The sequence below is a fragment of the Pseudorasbora parva genome, chromosome 25, assembly GCF_024679245.1.
Source record: "Pseudorasbora parva isolate DD20220531a chromosome 25, ASM2467924v1, whole genome shotgun sequence".
Lineage (NCBI taxonomy): Eukaryota > Metazoa > Chordata > Actinopteri > Cypriniformes > Gobionidae > Pseudorasbora > Pseudorasbora parva.
The window spans coordinates 5420094-5443612 of NC_090196.1; the positions used below are offsets into that span (position 1 = coordinate 5420094).

Consider the following 23519-nt stretch of genomic DNA (forward strand, 5'->3'; position numbering starts at 1 on the left):
AGCCTCCGGATCTTCCTCAGCACTTAATACACAGTGAAACGAACAGTAACAATGGTGTCGGTCATAATGTATAAATTCAAGCCAGAGTCTCATCCTTTTTAAATGAATGCAAAATGGGTTTGCAGCACAGAATACAGCGTCTTCTCAACATGTCGAAAACAAAACGAAAACTCTTCCAGGTCTCAGTCACAACTACAGTGTTTGAGGGTCAGACATTGTTCATGATGGAAAGTGAGACTGGATTTACTGAAGACTCGTTTCAGCAGCTGAAAATCGATAAAAAAAAAACCATTTGTCATGAAATTTGATCTTGAAAACTTTGCAGACCTTTTTACATACACACTGCACGAAAGATAATATTCGGAAAAGCACAATAAGGCCACTTTAAAAACCCTTTTGATGTAAATTCCTTATATGGTCAATTTTATGTATGAAGTTTTTCTATAGTTAATTGTAATAAGTTAAACTTACAGTTCTAGTTGTAATGCTTGCCTGTTTGTTTTCTTTTCGTTTGCATGTCCGACACCTTCGCCTGGCTTTCTAGCATGTAAGTGTACACCTTTCATTTGATCCAGTTTCACATATTCAGAAAAGACAAGTTCGAATAAGGATAAAAATAGATTCTGAGATTACCTTCTCTGTGGAGAATACATGTAATGTTCTCATAAAATGTGTCCAAAACATGATATCATAGAAGGCAGTATAATGCTGCGTTCAGAAGTGCACCCATGATGCTTTAAAATGCTGTAGGCAGCTCAATAGGTTTTGAAACAGAGCTGTAGACTGAGATTTATGCTCTTCATATGAAGGAAATATTTCCAAAGCCAAATTGCCCATCAGTGTGAAATTAAGTTCTTGACCAATCTTGTGCTATGTACTATGCTTATTCTGTTTCTATAATCTTCTCTGGCTTTTTCTGGCAAATGGGAGCCGACTGACAGCCTTCTTTCTTCATTCTTTCTACAGGGGGTGAGTTTGATTTCTATACACCTGTGAAATGAAGCGGGGTTTAGAAGAAATATGCTTTAGATTCTGAGCGCAGTCTCTGGCTGTCCACCTATCAGAGGATTGTGGGACTGCTAAGAGCTGGCACGCTACTGAGGACCAAATCCCTTTTTCCTTACCGAGCATTGAACAAATAGGTTTTATTAAACATTCAAAATGGAGATAGTATGAGATTAACTTTACAAACCTTGGAAGTAATGGGGCTTTAATGCTGTAGTCATTCAGAGTATTATAGGATAGGAAGTATTGGAAGTTCCCATTGTTACTGATAGAGCACCTATATGTTTTTAATATAAAATATCAATTCAGAAATTTAAAACATGCTCATCATAGTAGAGGCAAAAAAAATAATAAATAAACATGTCCTAAAAAATCAGAGGAGTGAACGAGTTGTTATAACTTAATGTTACTTATAACAAAAAGCAAACAATGTCTGAAAGCTAAATTGTGAAAACAAGCTAAAAAAAAAACAGAACCAAAAACCCAGAAGTTGTTATAAGCTGTTGACCCCCAAAAAACAAATGTTTAATACATAAAAGTGCATACATGCAATAGAGACAGAGCGCGTCATGTTATATTACACTGAGAACTACACCCACTGAGTAATCAGCAACAGGAAATATAATATATAAAACTAACATTTGCATATTTTACAAAATGTGTACTGCACACGTAGGCATACTGAGGCATACGGAGTGTCAGGATCCCAAAATGTACTCATTCTTCCCACTGAAGCTATACGTCTTATTGCCTGTGTCCACTTTTGTCTCCTTAAACGCTCGTTTTTTGGGGGGTTGGCAGCTTATAAAAACGTAGTTATATGTTTTTTTATCTTGTTTGCTGCACACCTCGGGCCTGTACCATGATGGTAGTTTAACAAACTCAGGGTTAAAGGATTAGTTTTGAGTTGACAAAACCAAACCATTGTATTAAGGCTTTGTTGGTCCCATGATGCTGATCTTCCACTTTCTTTGTCAACTCAGGCTTTGATCCTGAGTTCAGGAGTTTAGCTGTGACATCAGTAGTGAACAGCCAATCACACGCTGTGGAACTGAGACGAACTTCTCGCGAGACAATCAGTGAGATTCATTTCTCTCTTCTGCAGAATATTGCATAATTGAAAAATGTTGAGAATTAAAATAAAAAAAATACACAGCAAGAAGAAAAGCTGTCTATGAAAGAGGACAACTTTAAGAAAAATAGTATACGTCAATGCAAGTAAAAGTTATGAAGTTAGTTTAGTTGATATAGAGAAAATTGAACATTTAAGCTTAGTAAGCTTCTTTTTTTTAATAGGCTAGTTTTATTTATTGATTTTAAAGCTTATCCATATGACTTTATGCAGGTGATGTTATTTATATGACTTATGTATTAATTTTAACAAAGTGCCTATTAATGATTGATTAACTAAAATGATAAATGTGTAATTTATTAAAGGTATAATAATTACATAAGTTATATCTAAATCATTCAAAATTATTATTTTTTATAAATAAGCATTGTTAAAAGCCAGACACTTTAGTCTTTAAAAACCATTTACTATGCAGTTACCTTTAATTTGGAGTAGAAACAGGGGGAGTGACTTCAACACTGCATCAGAGGTGTGTCACTTTACTCACAGCTGATTGGTCCAATTTCAGATTGAGATCTCTAATCCAGAACATAACCTGCCCCAGAGCAGGTTAGCTCTGGAGCGTAAGTTACTATGGTGATGAACACAGCTAAAAGCCAAACCACTTTAATGGTACCTAAAACCCAGGATTGGCACAAACTAAGCTTAAACAAATCTGGCTAGCCAGCTAAACCAGCTTCATGGTACAGGACCCTCGTCACATATCAGCGTTTAGACATTGTTTGTTTTTTGTAATAAGTCCGAAATGACAAGGAGGCCGCCTCACGCAATACAAAGTCAATGGAGAGCGTCGAATTGTTGGGGGTGGGCTTGGCCTAAATACGCTCTGTCTCCATGACAACATTCACATTTAGAGGATATACTTTTCAGTCCAATCAAATGTTGTCTAGAATCTGAAGCCCCGCCCACTACACTATAAATACATGCTGAATCTATGGCTAAAATCGGTCACTTGTTCACAGTGCACTATATAGATTAAGCACACTTCTTTTTCACAAGGTGTATGAACCCAGCTGACAGAAATTTTCATTAATGTTATGAACAAGTTATGAACAAATATTGTTCTAGTAACGTTACTAATGTATTTCTTTAAATAAATGTGGTCTTTGGGGGGGTGAAATGCTGTTTCATGCATACTGAGCTTTTTACACTGTTAAAGACTTGGATTCTCATCCTAAACATAGACAAAGTTTCAAAAACTAATGTTGGACGTTTGATAGAGTATTTCTGTGTCAAAAATACTCCTTCCGGTTTCTCACAAGTTTCGGCGAGTTTTATTTCGAGTATGTCGTTATAGTCCGCGCCCCGCTCCACTTTATTCCTATGGGTGACGTCGAGCGACTTCAACGCTTCAGCACAGCATTCTGGGACAGCAGCGCTGCATTTGAACCGATTTGAACGCAGAAATGACGGGAAGCTTCACAACATCGCTTCAGTCGCGTCTCAAAGTGGATCTCTACGCCACTGCTGTCACAGGACTTCACCAAATCATACCAAAGAAGTGTGTTTTTGACGGAGCGGTCCCAGCGATAAAGGTTCGGTCCTGCTTTGGAAGCAGCCGGTGAGTAAAACTGCTTCAAATGTCTGTGCTATTGGCTATCGTCGCGTGAGTAAACATCAGTAAACGACACGATCGCGCGCTTCGTCATTCAAATGCGCTAACGGACTCCATTGCTGTTCTCTGTTTAGTCGCATACAATGGTCCATAAACCGAATCATGTCCTCATAAACTGAGAGTAAAGACACACAAATGTTGACAGGCCCCTAAATACAGTCCATACCACAGAGACGGACGTCCTGCTGCTGCTGTTTCTCCTGTTCAATTTATTTCAGCCTCAGATCTGATTCTGGATCATATATCTATTAGCTGAGATTGATAGCGATGGGTTTCTCCACGCTTGAGGACGTCAGCGCTTTGTGCGCGCTCGTCATCCTTTAGCTCCGCCCACACGATACGCCTCCAGGCGCTCGTTTTTTTCCGGAAAGACTCGGTACAGCCCATATTTCTTTTATAAATATAATAAAACTAAAGACTTTTCGGAGATATGAAGGATGCAATACTACTCTATAGGTAACTACTGAGTGTTTCACCCCCCCTTTAATAATGTCGTCAAAATGTTAGCAAAAAAAATGATTTATACATTGATCATTGAACTTTGAAATATGGTTTTCATAACTTAATGGCAACAGTAGCCTAGCGTATTTTTGTTAGCTGGGATAGCGCACGTCCATGTTCTGTGTCAATGTGCATGTGTAGGTTTGCCAGTCAGTCTCGTTAAAACCTCTCTCAGTCTTACCTTGATCTCCATTGGCTCCTCTGGCACCCTGGACAGTCTCTCCAGGGCCTTTATTTATACTGAAGTTGATGTGAAACAGAGCACATGAAAGTGTCGGTGACCTTTCCAAAAATGTCAGTGCTATAGGACTAGTGTAATAATGAGGAGTGGAGCAGAGGGAAGTCTACTTTAACCTTTAAGGGCAGCGCAGCTACATTATGATAGTACTGTGCTGTTAGCAACATGGCTACACTGTGCTACACACTACAAAGGGGACCATCGGGGATCCTGGGCTACCTGAAAATAAATAAATATTGGCACTGTTGCCTAGATCTCTAGAATGTTTACATCCCATTTTATCCACTTAGATAGAGTACAGTACTTTAGGGAATACCCAGTTTCAGACAATGTGCACTCTAAAAAATGCTGGGTTAAAAACAACCCAGGTTGGGTTGAAAATGGACAAACCCAGCAGTCGGGTTGAATGTTTGCCCAACCTGCTGGGTACTTTTATTTCAACTATTGCTTAAAAATTACTCTATTGCTTGCTTAGAATGAACCCAAAGTATAAAATTAACATTTATTAATATGTTTGATAAATTAACATTAATAAGTTTAATGAATAATAATTAAACAAATATTTATTAAATTGATTATTATTGTTGCCTCTAGTAATTTTGTGTATTTATTTTTTTTTTTTATCCAACCTGTTTTGGGTTTATTTTAAGCCAGCCATACAGTCATTTTTAAGCAATAAAATTGTTGGGTTCAATAAAACTGGAAGTTGGGCAAACATTTAACTTTAACTGCTGGGTTCAAACAACTCAGTCGCTCAGTTTGTCCATTTTCAACCCAATTTGGGTGTTTTTCTAACCCAGCACTTATTAGTGTATCTGGGGCTAGTTGCATAAACTTATCCACTGTGTCAAGACTGTGTCTGAAATACTCATTTGTCTAACTAGCAATTAGTCTTTCTTTGATTGATTAAGTGATTTAGATTAAAGTGAACCGATCCACCATTTTATGTAACTGATTTTAAAAAGTTAGGACCAGTCTTAAAGAAAAAGACTTACTTTTAAGACTAGTCTAAGTGGTTTATGCAACCGGCCTCTGAGAGATTTCTGTCCCTCTATTGACAGTTTAAGCAACTACCGCTTTGACGCTTCAAAACGTTTCCAAAGATATTGTTTCTATTGATTAATATGATATATTTTTTAAATGTATTTGATACTTTTAAGTTTTGAGTGAGTTGGCTATATTTAAACTTTTTTAACCCCTGCAAAATAGTAGTGTAGTTTGTAAGCTGTAGTTTACAAAATACTGGATGCTGCAAGTAAAATAAAAAAATTTCACATAAGTAATTTGTATTTTATTGATGACCGAAACGTTTGTTGAGGTTTTTAAACTGGCCCTATACACTGATATATATATATATATATATATATATATATATATATATATATATATATATATATATATATATATATATATATATATATATATATATATATTAATTAATTCATTTTTGGACATTAAATAATAAAAGATCATTGCTGGCATCTTGGTGAATAATCGTGTTTTTGGGATATGCAGCAAATTCATTTTTGGAAGGACATTTATTCCCAAACATAGTTTGAGCGTTTAAAAAGTTAAATGCAGTTACGGACATTTTCCTAAATTATTATCTACTTTTGTGTTTGGTTAATGTTCATAACTGTCAAATATTATTGCTCTTGCCTCTTTTTTTCCTCTAATCACACGGCCCATTAGTGTTGTGAGCAAGGAAATGCTAAGTGTAAAACAAACCAAAGAGATATCAGGGATAGATGGAGTCAACATGAAACATCCGTTTGCAGAAGTGTCTTCGATGATAAACTCCCCGTGGAGCGTTAATGTGCCGTCATCCACACTAATCACCGCTTGAGCTCAGATCAGCACTAAACTGCAGTCACATTTCATCCATCCATCATCCTCTCACGTCGTCTTCACTAGCACACTATCGTTCTACTTTTGCCACCGTGTTTCAGAAGGAAAGCCCATCAGGGCTGCAGATGTTTGGCCGCTGCTGTTTGAGACAGCGGTGGGTGACTGACGGGATCCTACAGAGGGTTAGTCTCGTGTTAATGTGCGGGATGTACTGTAGCGATTGTCTCAGCGGGTCTCGCTGTCTGGCTAACTGCATAAATGCAGAACGTCGACTGCACACAGTGGTGTGTGAAATGACGTCCAGCTGTTTTTAATAGCCTATCACAATCGAGTGACAGACACACCAGGAGAACAAGAAGTGCTGTCATATTACTGTCCTCCCACGCTAATGATATTTAGATATTTGCAATGCATAGGATGCATACAAATTGACATTTCAGGATTTAATTTGACCACGTGCACTTTCTGTGTGTGTGTGCGTGTGCGCGCGCTTTGTGTGTGTGTGTGTGTTTGCAGGGCTACACACCGCTCCATCTGGCTTCTCTGCACGGACATGGCGAAATCATCCAGCTCCTAATCAATAACTACAGTAAGGTTACTTTTTTTCTGGATTAAATACACCTTAACCCTTAAACACATACCTCCGGTCTTTAGTGACCTGGGACGTCATTTAGGGTGGACATTAACCTTCTTAGTATTCCTCAATCAAGTCATTATAAACACTCATCTGATTGGTTGATTGGAAATAGAGAAGTCAATACGTCACTTAATATATCAGATAATGTGACCATTTCTTAAATGACAATGTAATTTCAGGTTATAAAATATCATGTACAACCTCCAAAAAACACTTTTTTTTGTTATTTTTATAATGAATATTCATGTTTACACAATAACAAAACAATATATTTTAATTTTAGTACTTAGACAACACTATCTCAAACCAAATAATTACCACAAGTTATTACTACACCATCACTTTGACGTCATTAACGGCGTTGATCTATATTGTAAAAATGACCATTTACTCTGGTTTTGAGAAACGGGGGTTAGTTAGTTAATTTCTCCACCATACTATAGCAGTGAGTTACGAGAAATGTAGCGTGACACCTGCGGACAAGGATTTTAGCACCGCCTGCGTTAAACAATGCTGCATAGTGAAAGCCAAAGGGGACGATTAAAAGACGAATCACAAAAAGGAATTTCAAAGTCAAGATAAAATGAGTATCACAAAACAGTTGCCCGTTATATACAGTATAATGTTCCCTAACACTATCCCCTACACAAAGAAAATCCAGCTCACAGATATGATCAATGATGCTAAGCTGAAGTTACCGTGCAGTCACAAATCTTAATTGGTTTTTAGGGGAGAAAACTGCAGTGATGGCCCTCATGCTGAGCGCTAACACTAGCTCTCGCTAATGAAGCTAACTAGGGTGTGTGTCAATAGAGTAATTCAAAAGAACGGTCCCTTGAGATCTTGGACGGTGTATACGCATGTATGTGTAGGGGGCCTTGTTTGTAAAAGCCCCTAACAGAGAATAGATGCCCATATGTTGTGTGTTCGATGGCCACTCGGCCCTGTTGTGTTTGTAATTCACTAAAACACATATGGTCCAGGTCAATATTAGCTCCCACCTCCTCTGTACAAACCACAGAGTTTCCATATGGTGTGTGGAAATGGATACTCCATGGTTTCCCTTCACCTCCTACAGCTCACTTGGACCCTGCACTGAGAGAGACAGAGAGGACTGTCCTCCCTTTTCTCCAGTTTTTTCAAGTACCACCAATCTTCAGCCAAATCGTAAATTGCTCTCTTCACAAAATGACATCACAGATCAGCAGTCGTTCTCAACTGAATTGGAGATGTCACACTGGGTAAAAATAATAAATAAATATAATGATATTTATGCTGACTTGAATATACCTCTTCTATTATAAATGAACATGCTATATTTTGTGGAATAAAGAAAACATTTCAGATGTTAGAATGCAAGCTTGGTGCCGCCACTAAATTAAAGATGAGTGTAAATGATCTTTGCCGGTGTTGTTAAAAGAATTTAAAGGAACACTCCACTTTTTTTAAAAAAGAGGCTCATTTTCTAAGTCCCTTAGAGTTAATCAGTTGAGTTTCACCGTTTTTGAATCCATTCAGCCGATCTCTGTATCTGGCGGTAGCACTTTTAGCATAGCTTAGCATACATCATTGAATCGGATTAGACCATTAGCATCACACTCAAAAATGACCCAAGACTTTATTTTTTCAAAGATAATATTTTTCCTATTTAAAACTTGACTATTCTGCACTCAAAAAAATACCTCATCAGTTGAATGTATATTAATTATGTGGCAAATTTCCACATAAAATTATTACATTAAGAAAGCTGTATCTAATCATGTCTGTCAGATATAATCAAACTATCTCTATCCAAATAATCACAATTACATTGACGTAATGTAAATTTATCGAAAATTAAACATTGACGTAATGTAATTTTATTAAAAATTAAACTAAACTTTTTTACGTTGACGTAATGAAATTCTTGAAAATTAAACTAAACTTTTTTTTACTAATGTCATTTTTCCAGAGCAAAATGTAATTTAGTGACCAATGTGATTGTCCGTATAGGTCTAACAGAATGTCACAATCTAATGCATTTGTTTCTAGAGTAAAAATATACAAAAATGACTATTGTGCTGATCTTAGAATTTTTTTTGCATGCATGTCTTTTACATTGTTGCATACATAAAAATACTATCAAAAATATGCTATTACAGTATGCACACCAAAAAAAGCAAACAAATAAAAATCAAATAGCCTGTTTATTCATTTCATAAATTAAAGAACTGCACAATGGCTAAAAACAATTGTACATGACACTATTAAACAGCTCATTAAATCTAGCAGAGCTCTGTTAGCCATGCTATTGCAAAATAAAAATTGGTCTACACAGCAGAGTAAACACTGATCAATCTACGCTTTGGTAATCGCTCAGGTTTACATTTACAAAGGTTTTTTTTTTTTTTTGCAGATATGCAGACAAAATACATAATAAATAATAAACAAAAAGATGTAATAAAAAATACATCTACTCAAACATCTTCAGCTTCAGCTTTTTGGACTCTGTCTGTCTGATAGCCTTTGTCCATCCAGATCCAGGAACATTTTTTTAAATACCTCGAAAGTATGCTGCAGGTTAAAATCTTCTGTCAAACATTTTCCGTCAAATGTTGTGGGCTTCCTCAAAACTTAATAGAGCCTGAACCTCGTCACCGGTCCATCTGTCATATTTTTACATGACTCGAATAGCAAACGACTCTTACTGCACGCACCGCAGAAGACTTTTAGGTTGAAATAAAATGCAGCGTGAGCTCAACCAATCAGCATGTTAAGCGCCCAAACTTCTCACCTAGAACTACAAGACCCAGGTACCCTTTTGGATACTTTCATCAACTTTCACTCACAGTTGTGTGTTATAAAGTCCGAATTCCAAGATATAAACTTGCTATTGCAAGGAGAAAAGTCAGAATTATTGGATGAAAAGGCACAATAATATATAGTTAATTATTCATATTTGGGAATGAAAAACGTACTGGTTGGATGATTGATTAAAAGTAATGGTAAAGATATTCACAGTGAATTGATGATGCAAATAAATGAATACTTTTGATTTTGTAATTACACCACATGACACTTTAAGAGTAATTAAATTAATACTTTTATTTAAATACTATATAAATAAAGTTGATTGACTGATTTATTGATTGATTAAAATTTGAGTCCCACTTTATATTGTGTATACCATGTGATACAATGCACTTATTGGCCCTCATTTATCAAAAGTGCGTACACCAAATTTCCAGCGTACATCTTGCGTACACCCAAACCCACGGTGACTATGAGATTTATCAATATGGACGTTGGCGTACGGCACGCTCAAATCCTCCGCCAGCTCAGGAGGTGGTGTACGCACGTTTGAGTTAGTGGGAAAATGCGCAGAAAAACAATTCCTAACACCACAAAACGCACTGACAAGATATGCTATATGACCCACTGTTAAAAACCACAACAACATAGTAATTATAACCTGCAGTGTTTATTTTTGTGCAACATGGACTTCAATGTTTAATTTGTGTGACTTTACCAAAGCATCTGATGTATTCCTCCTCCAGTTGCGAGCCTGTGCGGCAGCTGCGCACGGACTGGGACTGAATAATTCAGACTGACAAAGTAATAAAAATTACATTCTTCTTATTTTAAATAATAATAATAATAATAAAATAAATAATAACGGCATTCTTCTTCTAAATAACAATAAGCTTCATAGTAATAAAAATCATAAAAATAATAATAATAAAAAGAATCTTACAAATTGTCATGCAATTATTAATGTGAATAAATGGAGGCTACTCCGTGATATGAAATTAAATGCTAATTGTTTCAAAACATGTGCTGTAAAATAATGCATTGTGATGATAATTTCTCATCCAAGCAGCTTTAAACTGCTGGAGTGCGCTTCTCAACCTCCACACTATTAATAGTACTCTTAAATTGGGTCCATATTTTGTTTTTGTGGGTGCCTTTTAGCCTAGAAATCTAGACGCACCCTAGCGGCAGCAAATTTAATCTGCCCCCGAGTGTCGTCTAGGAACTCTCAATACCCTTCTGAGCTGTATTCCTCAAAATCTGGACGGGCCAATCACATTGTGTTTAGAGTCGGCGGGCGGGGCCATAATGACGACGTCCGAGCTGCGTTTGCGTGCTTCTAGTAAACACAGAAACTGGCGAACGGCGGTCTTTCGAATCAGCTTTGACCGCGACTCTGGAAGACTTGGAGTTAAGCTTTTCTCTGAGAAAAGAACAAAGAGCGGCACTGAAGTCATTCTTAAAAAGGGAAGATGTGTTCGGAGTTTAGCCGACCGGATACGGCGAATGTTTAATCTCTCAACAAGCTCTGCTTCACCTTCGTTGCTCTGGTTGGTTGTAGCGCTATCCTATCGCGTGCAGAGGGAGTTTGAAAGACAACCGTTTATCCGCCCCTCGGATTGAGCTGTCAATGGTGAGTTTCCTGACCAAACATCTTGATGTGGGTCTGGCTTGTCAGGCTAGGTGCCTTTATTCCCACTCTTTAAACTCCCCAATAAAACAATTTCGTTTCGCTTCTTTGCCGTCTTCCGTGTGTTCATGGCGTAAAATGAGGGCGTGCGGGAGGCGGAGACTTGAATATATAGGGGCGTGTTATTCTAATGACGATCGTTTTCAGCGGCAGCATTTATCAAGGGCAGGTATTGCGTAAACCTGGATTGCAGAGGCGCACACAGCTTCATAAATCAGGCGGTGAGAGGAGTGTAAGCATAATCTTACGCCAACATATACGCCCGTTTCTACGCAAGATTGATAAATGAGGGCCAATGTGTTTATACAGGTTTTACACTGTACTTATTATGTATATATATATATATATATATATATATATATATATATATATATATATATATATATATATATATATATATATATATAAAATTTTACTGCATGTACAGCTCAAATACATTTCTGTAATTATATCTATAATTATTTATAACTGTTGACACTTCTTTTATATCTTAACTGTCCCTAAACTTACCTGTATCTACCTCAATAGCAGCACAAAAGTGTTTTGCAATACAATACGAACAAAATAAGTACATTGTACTTAACAATTGTTTTAAAGTAAGTACATAGTACAGACATCTAATATAATTTGTGACCAAAATTTGTATGAACATTTTTTAAAATGATGTCAAACCGATGTGAATATGGAGCTTATTTCTAAGAATTTGGCACATGCATTTAAACTAGATTTTTTAAAAGGATTTTTCCATTTCTTTATCTTGAACGCTATTACTTGTCATTGATCCATCTGCCTTTTCCCAAGTGACAGATGGATTTACATTTGATTGGATGGCCTTTGACGTGACATCAACAACAAAAGATATGGAAAGGTTTTTATTTTTGCAATCCTAACTATGATCTGTTTCATCCTTTTTATTAACGTTGTCACAAGTTAACGTTGTTTTCCCTTGCTGTCAGCAAGAACAGACCTGCAATTGACAAGTACTGATTTAGAAGTGTGAAGTTAGACAGATTTGATGGCCTGGAGATAAAGACCCCTGGCAAAAAAAAAACAAAAAAAAAAAACACATCTTACAGGTTTTGTGAATGTCAACGCAGCAGAGAAGCTTTTCACAGACTGACATGATTGTCATGGATATTGAAGACATAATGACAGCAGTCCAGACAGACATGTGTCAGGCAAAGAAAAAACCTCCCAGACACTTTCATGGACAGACTTTATTCTTTCGCAAAAACAGTTTGGTGATTTGAATGGAGTCTTTAAAGTGTTTAGCTCTTTAAGCATGATATATAATGATATGAAGCATGATATTTTTCAGAGAAATTGCTAATTTAAAGAGACAGTTCAATCAAAAAAATTGTATTTTGTCTTTGTAAACTTTTATGTTGAACTGTTTTTGTCCATTCAATGAAAAATTAATAGGACACACACTACTGACTTTTATTGTATTGACACACACACACACACACACACACACACACACACACACACACACACACACACACACACACACACACAGTGGGTACATAAAGTATTCAGACCTATTTATTTATATTTAGTTATATTGCAGCCATTTGCTAAAATCATTTAAGTTCTTTTTTATCATTAATGTACACACGGCACCCTATATTGACAGGAAAACAAAGAATTGTTGACATTTTTGCAGATTATTATTATTTATTTTTTTAAACTTCTTAACCCGCACCGGATCGTGGGCGGGGAGTCTGACGCAAGTGGGCGTGTCTCTACTTATAATTACTTTTGTTTTATACAAACTGTTCAATCAACTATCACAAACTATGCATCACTTGAAAGCTAAAACACTCAAGATTCGTGTTCTGAACTCGTTTTTGCAATAAATACACCAGAGAGGAAAGGGTTAAATTAAATGCTAAAGCAGTGGCTATTTAAACATTAGCATCATAAACGCGGTACTCATCTTTCATCTCCTGGCGTTCAGATCAGATCGGACGAAGCCACAAAACAACAGCATACATGTCTGTGTAAGAGTCCACTCTTCAAAATGCATCCCACTTTTAATCCAAAACAACGAAGAAAAAATAAGGGGAAAAAACGTCTCGGTTACGTATGTAACCCTCGTTCCCTGAGGAGGGAACGGAGACGTAACGTCAGTGACTGACGAATGGGGGTTTCGCCTAGAAGCCAATCATCTTCGAGATCTTAGAAAACGCCCAATGGCAGTGCCAATGTCATGGGCATGCGAGATTTGCATGCGTAACTCCGCCTACCCACCTGGGTATATAAGGAAGTAGCTGGCATGTATCGCATTATGTTACCTGCTAAGGAGCCAAGACTGAACTCTCGGCCGTTCCAGCGGTACATCGGAAGTGGCAGCGGGACGTTACGTCTCCGTTCCCTCCTCAGGGAACGAGGGTTACATACGTAACCGAGACGTTCCCTTTCGTTCAGACACTCCGACGTAACGTCAGTGACTGACGAATGGGGGTCCCAATGTAATCACGCCACTCGACTGTCTTCCAGTGCCCTGCGCAAGCGTGAGAGCCCTGATGCAAGTAGGACGGTCAAAGGCCTCTACTTAACGCAGGAATACCAAGGTACACTGGGAGGCATATCCAGTAGGAGATATGCGCCAAGATGCCTACCCGTAGGGAGGACTTAAGTATACACGTATGACCCGAGGGGCTGCATACGGAAGATCACTGGGGTACCAGCCGCAGGTGGACTTTTAACCCCAGGGGGTGGCAAGGTTGCCAAGGGAATACACCCGCTCAGGGAGGCTTACGGTGGAAATACACATGTGGGGGTCGCCGGAGGGGAACCATGCACATGGGGCACCTGGCCGGACACGAGTGTTTGGGCTAAGGGCAGACTTACTGGCGTCGGCATCGTCAGTGCTGGAGGAGCTCAGGGCTCTCGTGGAGCTCACCTGAGAAGAATATTGCACGTATCCAGTCCGTGGAGTGGAATGGCGAGCAAGCGAAGACACCTGAGCCAATCCATTACCGGCCACTTGTAGAGGCGAGTACATAGTCGGATACAGGCTCCACCCGGAGATTATAGAATCTGGCGAATGTGTTTGGTGTCGCCCAGCCTGCAGCTCTGCAGATGTCTGTCAGCAGAGCGCCATGCGCTAAAGCCCAAGAGGAGGCCACGCTTCGAGTGGAGTGTGCCCTGACCCCAAGGGGGCATGGATGCCCTTGCTGCTGGTAAGCCAAAACAATGGTGTCCACTATCCAGTGAGACAGCCTTTGCTTTGAGAGAGCCTTCCCTTCAGCTTCTCACCATAACAGACAAAGAGCTGGTCTGAGGTCCTGAAACACTGCGTCCTGTCTATGTAAGCGCGAAGGGCGCGTACTGGACAGAGCAATGCTAAGGCTGGGTCTGCCTCCTCCAAAGGCAGCGCTTGCAGGTTCACCACCTGGTCTCTGAACACATATCCAGGCCGGGGTCTCAGGATCACGTGAGAGTCAGCCGGCCCGAATTCCAGGCACGCTTCGTCAACCGAAAATCCCTGCAGGTCCCCTACCCTCTTGATGGAGGCCAATGCGGTCAGGAGCGCTGTCTTCATAGACAAGAACTTAACATCTACTGACCGCAAAGGCTCAATGGGGCCCTCTGCAGAGCACTTAGAACTACTGAGAGGTCCCAAGAGGATACGAGAGGAGCACGAGGAGGATGTAGTCTCCTCGCACCCCTCAGGAACCTGATGACCAGGTCGTGCTTACTTACCGTTTTACCGTCCAAGAGGTCATGATAAGCGGCGATAGCGGCCACATAAACCTTCAGGGTGGATGGAGACAGCCTTCGATCCAACCCTTCTTGGAGGAAGAGAGCACAGACCCGATCGGGCATTTCCAGGGGTCTTCTTGCTCTGCGAGAAGAGCACCAATTGACGAAGAGGTTCCACTTCAACGCATAGGCCTGTCTCGTGGACTCGGCCCGAGTGGAAGTGATGGTAGCCACCACCGTAGATGGTAGGGTACTCAAACCTGCCGCGTCCCGTCCAGGAGCCACACGTGGAGATTCCAAAGATCGGGACGCGGGTGCCACAGGGTGCCCCGTCTCTGAGTGAGAAGATCCTGTCTCAGAGGAATCGGCCAGGGAGGGGCTGTCGCAAGGAGAACTAGTTCTGGGAACCAGGTCCAGCCATGCCAGTATGGGACGACCAACGTGACCTGCTCCTTGTCCTCCCTGACCTTGCACAAAACACGTGCAAGAAGGCTCACTGGGGGAAACGCATACTTGCGTAGGCCCTGCGGCCAGCTTTGCGCCAGTGCATCAGTGCCGAGCGTGCTCTCGGTCAGGGAATAGTACAGGCCGCAATGGGACGAGTCGTGGGAGGCAGACAGATCTACCTGTGCGTCCCCGAACTGATCCCAGATCAGCTGGACCGCCTGGGGATGGAGTCTCCACTCCCCAGGGATTGGCTGAAACCGTGAGAGCTCGTCGGCTGCACGGTTCAGGATCCCCGGGATATGGACAGCACGAAGGGACCTCAGGCGCTTCTGACTCCATAGAACGAGATGGCGGGCGAGTTGGGACATGCGGCGGGAGCGTAGACCGCCCTGGTGGTTGATGTACGCTACTACGGCCGTGTTGTCCGATTTGACTAGAATGTGTTGACCCTTCAACAACGCTAGGAAGCGGTGCAGGGCAAACCGTACTGCCAGCAACTCGAGGCAATTGATATGCAAGCGGCTCTGGCTCTCTGACCAAGAGCCCGGCGGCTGCATGTCCATTGCACATGGCACCCCAGCCCGTGGTGGACGCATCTGTTGACACAACAACATGCCTGGAAACTCGTTCTAAGGGCACACCTGCCCGTAGAAAGCGGAGGTTCGACCACTGGGTGAGTGTCTGTCTGCAGGCTCGAGTCACTGGTACCCGGAGCGTGCCAGACTGCCATGCCCATCTCGGGACTCGATCGCGAAGCCAGTGCTGAAGCGGTCTCATATGAAGCAATCCGAACGCGTCATCGCGGCTGCAGATGCCATATGCCCCAGGAGCCTCTGAAACAGTTTCAGTGGAACCGCACTCTTGCTCTCTATCTGACGGAGGCAAGTCAGCAGTGACTGCGCGCGCTCGCCGGTAAGCTGCGCACACATGGCGATCGAGTCGATCTCCATACCGAGAAAAGAGATCCTCTGCACTGGGCAGAGTTTGCTCTTCTCCCGGTTGACCCGAAGGTCCAGACGAGCTAAGTGGTGGAGAACCAGGTCTCTGTGTTCGCACACCCGGTCCCGAGAGTGGCCCAGTATGAGCCAGTCGTCGAGATAGTTCAGGATGCGAATCCCTTGTTGCCTGAGTGGCGCAAGGGCTGCCTCGGCAATCTCTGTGAAGACGCGAGGGGACAGAGCTAGCCCGAAATGGGAGTACGGCATACTGATATGTCCGCCCTTCGAACGCAAACCGTAGGAACGGTCTGTGTCGCGGAAAGATGGACACGTGGAGTACGCGTCCTTCAGGTCGATCGCTGCAAACCAATCACATGGACGAACGCATTCGAAAAGGCGTTTCGCAGTCCACATCCTGAATGGAAGCCTGTAAAGGGATCGGTTAAGGACGCGAAGGTCCAGGATCGGCTGTAACCCACCGGAATTCTTTGGTACAATGAAGTAGGGGCTGAGAAGCCGGACTTCATCTCGGCTGGAGGGACGAGCTCAACCGCGCCCTTCGCCAGTAGGGTCGCGATCTCCGCACGCATGACAGGGGCATTGGACCCCACCATGGTGTACCGGACACCCCGGAAGCGGGGAGGAGCTCGCGCGAACTGAATCGCATAGCCGAGCCGGATGGTCCGCGTGACCCAGCGGGACAGACCCGGCCGCTCCCAGGGAGTGTACCAACGGGGTCATACGGAGCACCGGCGTACCCTCGGTGGGGCAGCGAAGCAGTGTTACCGGCCCGGACTCGGGTGGCATAGCAGCCCGGTGTCGGGGCGGGGGTACCAACTGCGCCCTGACAGAGGAGACCAGGGAAGGACTCGCGTTCCACTGGGGTCTGCTCTGAGAGGGGCTGGCGACAGAGAGGGACGAGAGCGGCGTGGCCCGGGGGCGGCGCGCACTGCCGTCACCGGTCTCTGGGTGCTCAGGGATGGGTTAATCAGTTCTTTCTTACAAAGGGTGCTGCTGACCCGTGGGCCAGCAGCTGGACAAAGGATTCTCCCCCGGCCCTCCACCGGGGGAAGGGGCGGACCTGCCACCGTCCCATGAAAGAACTGCCCATCCCAGAGCTGTCCGCGTCCTGAGCACCGCTGGCCTTTTTTCAGCAGGCTGCGGGGCTGGCGTGGACTGGGACGGCTTCCTGCAGCGCGCTCCGCGGCGTGGCCGCGGCAAAGAGGCTGAGGCAACTGTGCCGGCGGCGCTTAGGTGCAGCAGCGGGCCGCCGGGGCAGATGGCCTCAGTCTGCCTCTGGGGATGGCCAAGAACTGTTGGGCGCAGTCCCTGACCGTGCCGCCGATAAGGCCGGCCTGGGATATGGGCGAGCTGAGGAGGCGGGCTCACTCAGCCTTCCCACATCGACCAAGTAAGGCCAATTGTCTTTCCCGGACCACAGCTGTGGACATCTCCTGACCCAGGGGGCGTGTGGTCACCTACGCCGCGCTGGGCGGGATCGGTGGCGGCACGCCTTTTTCGAGGCAGTGTTACCGGCCCGGACTCGGGTGGCATAGCGGCCCGGTGTCGGGGCACTGGTAACGACTGCGCCCTGACAGAGGGGACCAGGGAAGGACTCGCGTTCCAATGGAGTCTGCTCTGCGAGGGGGCTCTTAAGCCCTGGATCAGCTCTGTCCTCGTGCATATGCATAGGGGTGGCAGCTTACCCCATAGCACTGCTGGACTACGCCACCGAAGTAGACGAGCCAACAGGCTTGGGAGGGCACTTAGGATAGCCTCACCGCGTCAGGTCAAAGCACTCAGTGGACACCGTAGTGCGCAACAGAGCACCTGACTGAGGGGGAGGGACCCCAGTGTACCCTTAGGCCGCGACCCCTCGAGGGCAGAGAAGGCGGAGGAGGCCACCGAACGGTCGCGGGAAGACCCGGAGATCTCCCGGACCGCGTGCACTCCTCATGCATCTCGGGAGCGAAATGGCATTGGGGGCGGGGCCCGCAGCTGTCGGGTGCCACCTCCAAAAACCAATCACCCAACCGCGAGCACTTGTGACAGGGTGGAGATTCACACCAGCCCGAGGCTCGCGGCTGCCCGAGATAACATGGCTGTCAACTCTAGGTCAGATTCTACAGTGCTACCACACCCGGAGGCGGAGCATAGCCGAATCGTCATCCCCAAAGGACTCTAGCCCACCTTGAGATGCGGCAATCGACCTCTCGCCGCTATCTGGAGTATGAACGAAACGAACGGGGCGTCAGCAGACGGTCCCGCTGCTTCAGTCCAACACTCACTGGAAGCGATGTGCAAGAGGGCGGGAGTAGCCCGAGGAATGATCGTCGGGGTTCTTAATACCACAGTACTGCCCTCAGGTCACCCTGGCCACCAGCCAAAGTACCACCTCTCTTGGAGATGGTAGATCGGGGTGTGGCAGAGGGGACTCTCTCTCTTAACAGAGATCATTGAGTCTCGACCACAACATCGCGATGGTCATGTTCCCGCAGAGGGAACACAGCACATCCACAAACACTGTCCGAACGTGCTGCCCAAACACGTTGAGCAGTGAATGCGTCCCAAAGACAGCAACAGATATCGACCGCACCCGGAAGTGCGTGGGCAAACCGTCTTGAAAAAGACGTGCCACACGCAAGCTCTTTTTGTGAGAGGAAGCTCTGCAGAGTGCCGAAGCGCCCAGGGAAAACACACACAGCTGTTGCAGATCACTGCACAGATCAGCAGGCAGGCAATGTGAGATCGCTGGAACGCGCCGTACACCAACACCCTGGACAACCGCTCGTCTCGAAGACTGAAGAGAGGACTTCAGAATTCAGGCTTGCCGGAGTGAAGAGATGCTCTTGGCTCCGAAGCAGAAACATAATGCGATACATGCCAGCTACTTCCTTATATACCCAGGTGGGTAGGCGGAGTTACGCATGCAAATCTCGCATGCCCATGACATTGGCACTGCCATTGGGCGTTTTCTAAGATCTCGAAGATGATTGGCTTCTAGGCGAAACCCCCATTCGTCAGTCACTGACGTTACGTCGGAGTGACTGAACGAAAGGGAACTAAAAATCCTCTGTTATTTGCATGAGCGTTTTGCGTTAGAGTAATCAATCATGTCCATTTTCAATGAAATAGCGATTATAATCATTATTTTGACAATCTCCCCTGTCCTGTGGACTGTTCCGGTCATATTAAACCCTCCCAGGTCTCTCTCCTTCAATCACAGGCTCACTTAGGACACATGATAGAAAGGGAGCGCGTTACTGGGTGATAAATCTGTCAGTCAAATTCGCCGGTCCTTTTTTAGTTGGAGAAGCCAGTCAATGCCTAGCCAATGCATAGCCAGCATAGATTTGATTGATGGATGTAGTAACGAATTAAAAGACATTATTTTGCGCAGTGTTTGTAAGAGATGCCATTGATGAATACAGCTGTTCTTAGCGTCTCCATACTATTCATTAGTATCCAGCGCCTGCCAGTGTAAGTGCCACACACACTTACCACACAACGCGCAGACTAAATGACAGACTGTTTTTATCAACTAAATTAGTTTTTTTACACTTGTAAATTCTATAAATAGTTGCTTTAGTTATCAGGGACTGCAAATGCATTATAATTAGCAGTTTATTGCAGATTTATTTGAATAAAAACTACTCTATATTATTACCCAATGTTCTAATATAATTGGGCTTTATTGAAAGGACGCCTAGTCTTTTTTTGACATAAAAGCTTACAGAAGCTACATTTTTGAGAGAATCGTCCTCAAATTTTAATCAAAGCATGATCAGACATTCAGTTTTATATTTAGGTTTTCAGGGCCTTAAAATTAAAATCTCATATTTTTTTCCATAAGGGAATAATAAAAAAATTAAAACGTGAGTCACTTACATGCATATTTCTCCTTCTTTTAATCTGTCCCTATACTACTTTGAGTTATTATGACTTTTGGGTAACATAATTTGAAGTGTCTAGTTTAAAATAAGACCAAATTCATGAATATAGACCATAGGGTTTAAGAGCTGCAGACATTTTTATTTGGGGTATGTCGTTTTTTTTAATTCTCAAAAAATGGGCGAGGGTTAAGAGGTTTTAAACTAAGTATTCAGACCCTTTGCTGTGACACTCCAAGAAGTACTCCAAGATGGTGAGAAATAAGATTCTCTGGACTCATGAGACCAAAAGAGATCTTTTTGGCCTTAATTCTAAACGGTATGTGTGGAGAAAAATATCACTTGTCCAATAAAGTCCCAACAGTGAAGCATGGTGGTGGCAGCATCATGCTGTGGGGGTGTTTTTTTAGCTGCCGGGACAGGATGACTGGTTGCAATCGAGGGGAAAATAAATGTGGCCAAGAACAGGGATATCCTGGACAAAAACCTTCTCCAGAGTGCTCAAGACCTCAGACTGCACCGAAGGTTCACCTTCCAACAAGACAATGACCCTAACACACAGCTAAAATAACGAAGGAGTGGCTTCACAACAACTCTGTGACCGTTCTTGAATGGCCCAGCCAGAGCCCTGACTTAAACCCAATTGAGCATCTCTGGAGAGACCTGAAAATGGCTGTTCACCAACATTTACCATCCAACCTGACAGAACTGGAGAGGATCTGCAGGAGGAATGGCAGAGGATCCCCAAATCCAGGAGTGAAAAACTTTGTGCATTTTTCCCCAAAAGACTCGGGGCTGTATTAGATCAGAAGGGTGCTTCTACTAAATACTGAGCAAAGGGTCTGAATACTTAGGACCATGTGATATTTTATTTTTTCTTCTTTAATAAATCTGCAGAAATGTCAACAATTCTGTGTTTTTCTGTCAATTTGGGGTGCTGTGTGTACATTAATGATAAAAAAAAGAACTTAAATGATTTTAGCAAATGGCTGCAATATAACAGAGTGAAAGATTTAAGGGGCTCTGAATACTTTACATACCCACTGTACCTATCAGGCATAGCATTATTATCATTAATATCGTGTTTGTCCCCCTTTTGCTACCAAAATAGCTCTGACCCGTCGAGGCACAGATTCCACTAGACTCCGGAAGGAGTGCTGTGGTATCTGGCACCAAGATATTAGCAGCAGTTCCTTTAATTCCTGTAAGTTGTGATGTGGGGCCTCCATGGATCGGACTTGTTTGTTTAGCACATCCCACAGGTGCTCGATTGGATTGAGATCTGGAGAATTTAGAGGCCAAGTCAAACTCGTTGTGCCCCTCAAACCATTCCTGAACCATTATTGCATTATCCTGCATTATTGCATTAGCCACCAGGGAATACATTTTCGTGAAAGGGTGCACATGGTCTCAACAGCGCTTAGGTAGGTGGTGTGTGTCAAAGTAACATCCACATGGATGGAGGACCCAAGGTTTCCCAGCAGAACATTGCCCAAAGCATCACACTGCCTCCGCTGGCTCACCTTCTTCCTATAGTGCATCCTGGGGCCATGTGTTCCCCAGGTAAGCGACGCACACACACCCGGCCATCCACGTGATGTAAAAAACAAAAACCTGTTTTATCAGACCAAGCCACCTTCTTCTATTGCACCGTGGTCCAGTTATGATGCTCACGTGCCAATGTTGGCACTTTCGGCGGGGTCAGGGGTCAGCATGGGCGCCCTGACTGGTCTTCGGCTATGCCGCCCCATACGCAACAAACTGAGATGCTCTGTGTATTCTGACACCTTTCTATCAGAACCAGCATTAACTTCTGAAGCAGTTTGAGCTCCAGTAGCTCGTCTGTTTGATCGGACCACACGGGCCAGCCTTCGCTCCCCACGTGCATCAATGACCCTTGGCCGCCCATGACCCTGTGGCCGGTTCTCCACTGTTCCTTCCTTGGAGCACTTTTGATAGAGACTGACCACTGCAGACCGGGAACAGCCCACAAGAGCTGCAGTTTTGGAGATGCTCTGACCCGGTCGTCTAGCCATCACAATTTGGCCCTTGTCAAACTCGCTCAAATCCTTACGCTTGCCCATTTCTCCTGCTTCTAACACATCAACTTTGAGGACAAAATGTTCGCTTGCTGCCTAATATATCTCACCCACTAACAGGTGCCGTGATGAAGAGATCATCAGTGTTTTTCTTTTCACCGGTCATAATGTTATGCCTGATCAGTGTATATATATATTAATACAACATTAAAAACCAACTGTGAGGATTTTATTAAAGAAAAATTGTGCTGAAAAGGCGTGTACAGGGTTATTTTTGCAGTAGTTTCACTTTCAGGTGCAAAATTTATGAGAGGAGAGTATTTTAATTAAATAAAACTCAAGATTTACTCAAGTTAGCACTCGTCAATTTACTGGTGTGTTTGCGCAATTATTTACCGATAAAACATGCCTTAAACCAGACACTAACTGGTTGATTGTGTTGGTCATTATAGAAATTATCTGTGGTCTTTAATTTGGGCATCGTCAGATCACACGCAGAACTTCCCACTACTATCAGCTCTTTTTGGAATTGCGCTCTCACGCTAATTTGCCCTGTTTAGTAAATCTGGCCCATAGTCAGAGAAAGAATACACAATGAATTTGCTGCAGCTTTGGCATTAATCCGATAGCAGGTCTCAGGCTGTCTGTGCATGTATAGTGAGTGGCAGACAGTGTCACTGGTCACCCATCAGAATGATGAGATCTCTAGTGCCAAACCTTCATCTGGACACCTCCAAACCAATGAGCCATGCCTGGCCAAGCTGCCATCAGCCACTTGTCCATACCCCTCACCAAGTGACCAGACTGTTTACTGTTCACACACAGTCACATCTATTGTTCACAGCATCTTGATGCATTCGACTGACTCTCGTAGTTATATTCATCCCCCATATATTTCAACAGAAGTAATCCATTTTCTGTGAATGTGCGAGACTTCTGATTCATTAGTCCCGCTTTAGGGAAATAACTAGAAGAATAACAAAGGACAGTCATTGCAAAGCATCTTGTTTATAATTATGATAAAACTTAAAAATAATA

General features: G+C 43.2%; 1 protein-coding gene across 3 annotated transcripts in view; it reads left to right on the forward strand.

Moving 5' to 3' along the window:
• Positions 1-23519, forward strand: part of LOC137065097 (ankyrin repeat domain-containing protein SOWAHA) — a 179935-nt gene that overhangs the window by 138195 nt on the left and 18221 nt on the right. For all 3 annotated transcript variants that reach the window (XM_067436662.1, XM_067436663.1, XM_067436664.1), the window contains one exon: positions 6856-6928. In XM_067436662.1, the coding sequence (XP_067292763.1) occupies positions 6856-6928 (73 nt within the window). The remainder of the gene's footprint in view (positions 1-6855; positions 6929-23519) is intronic.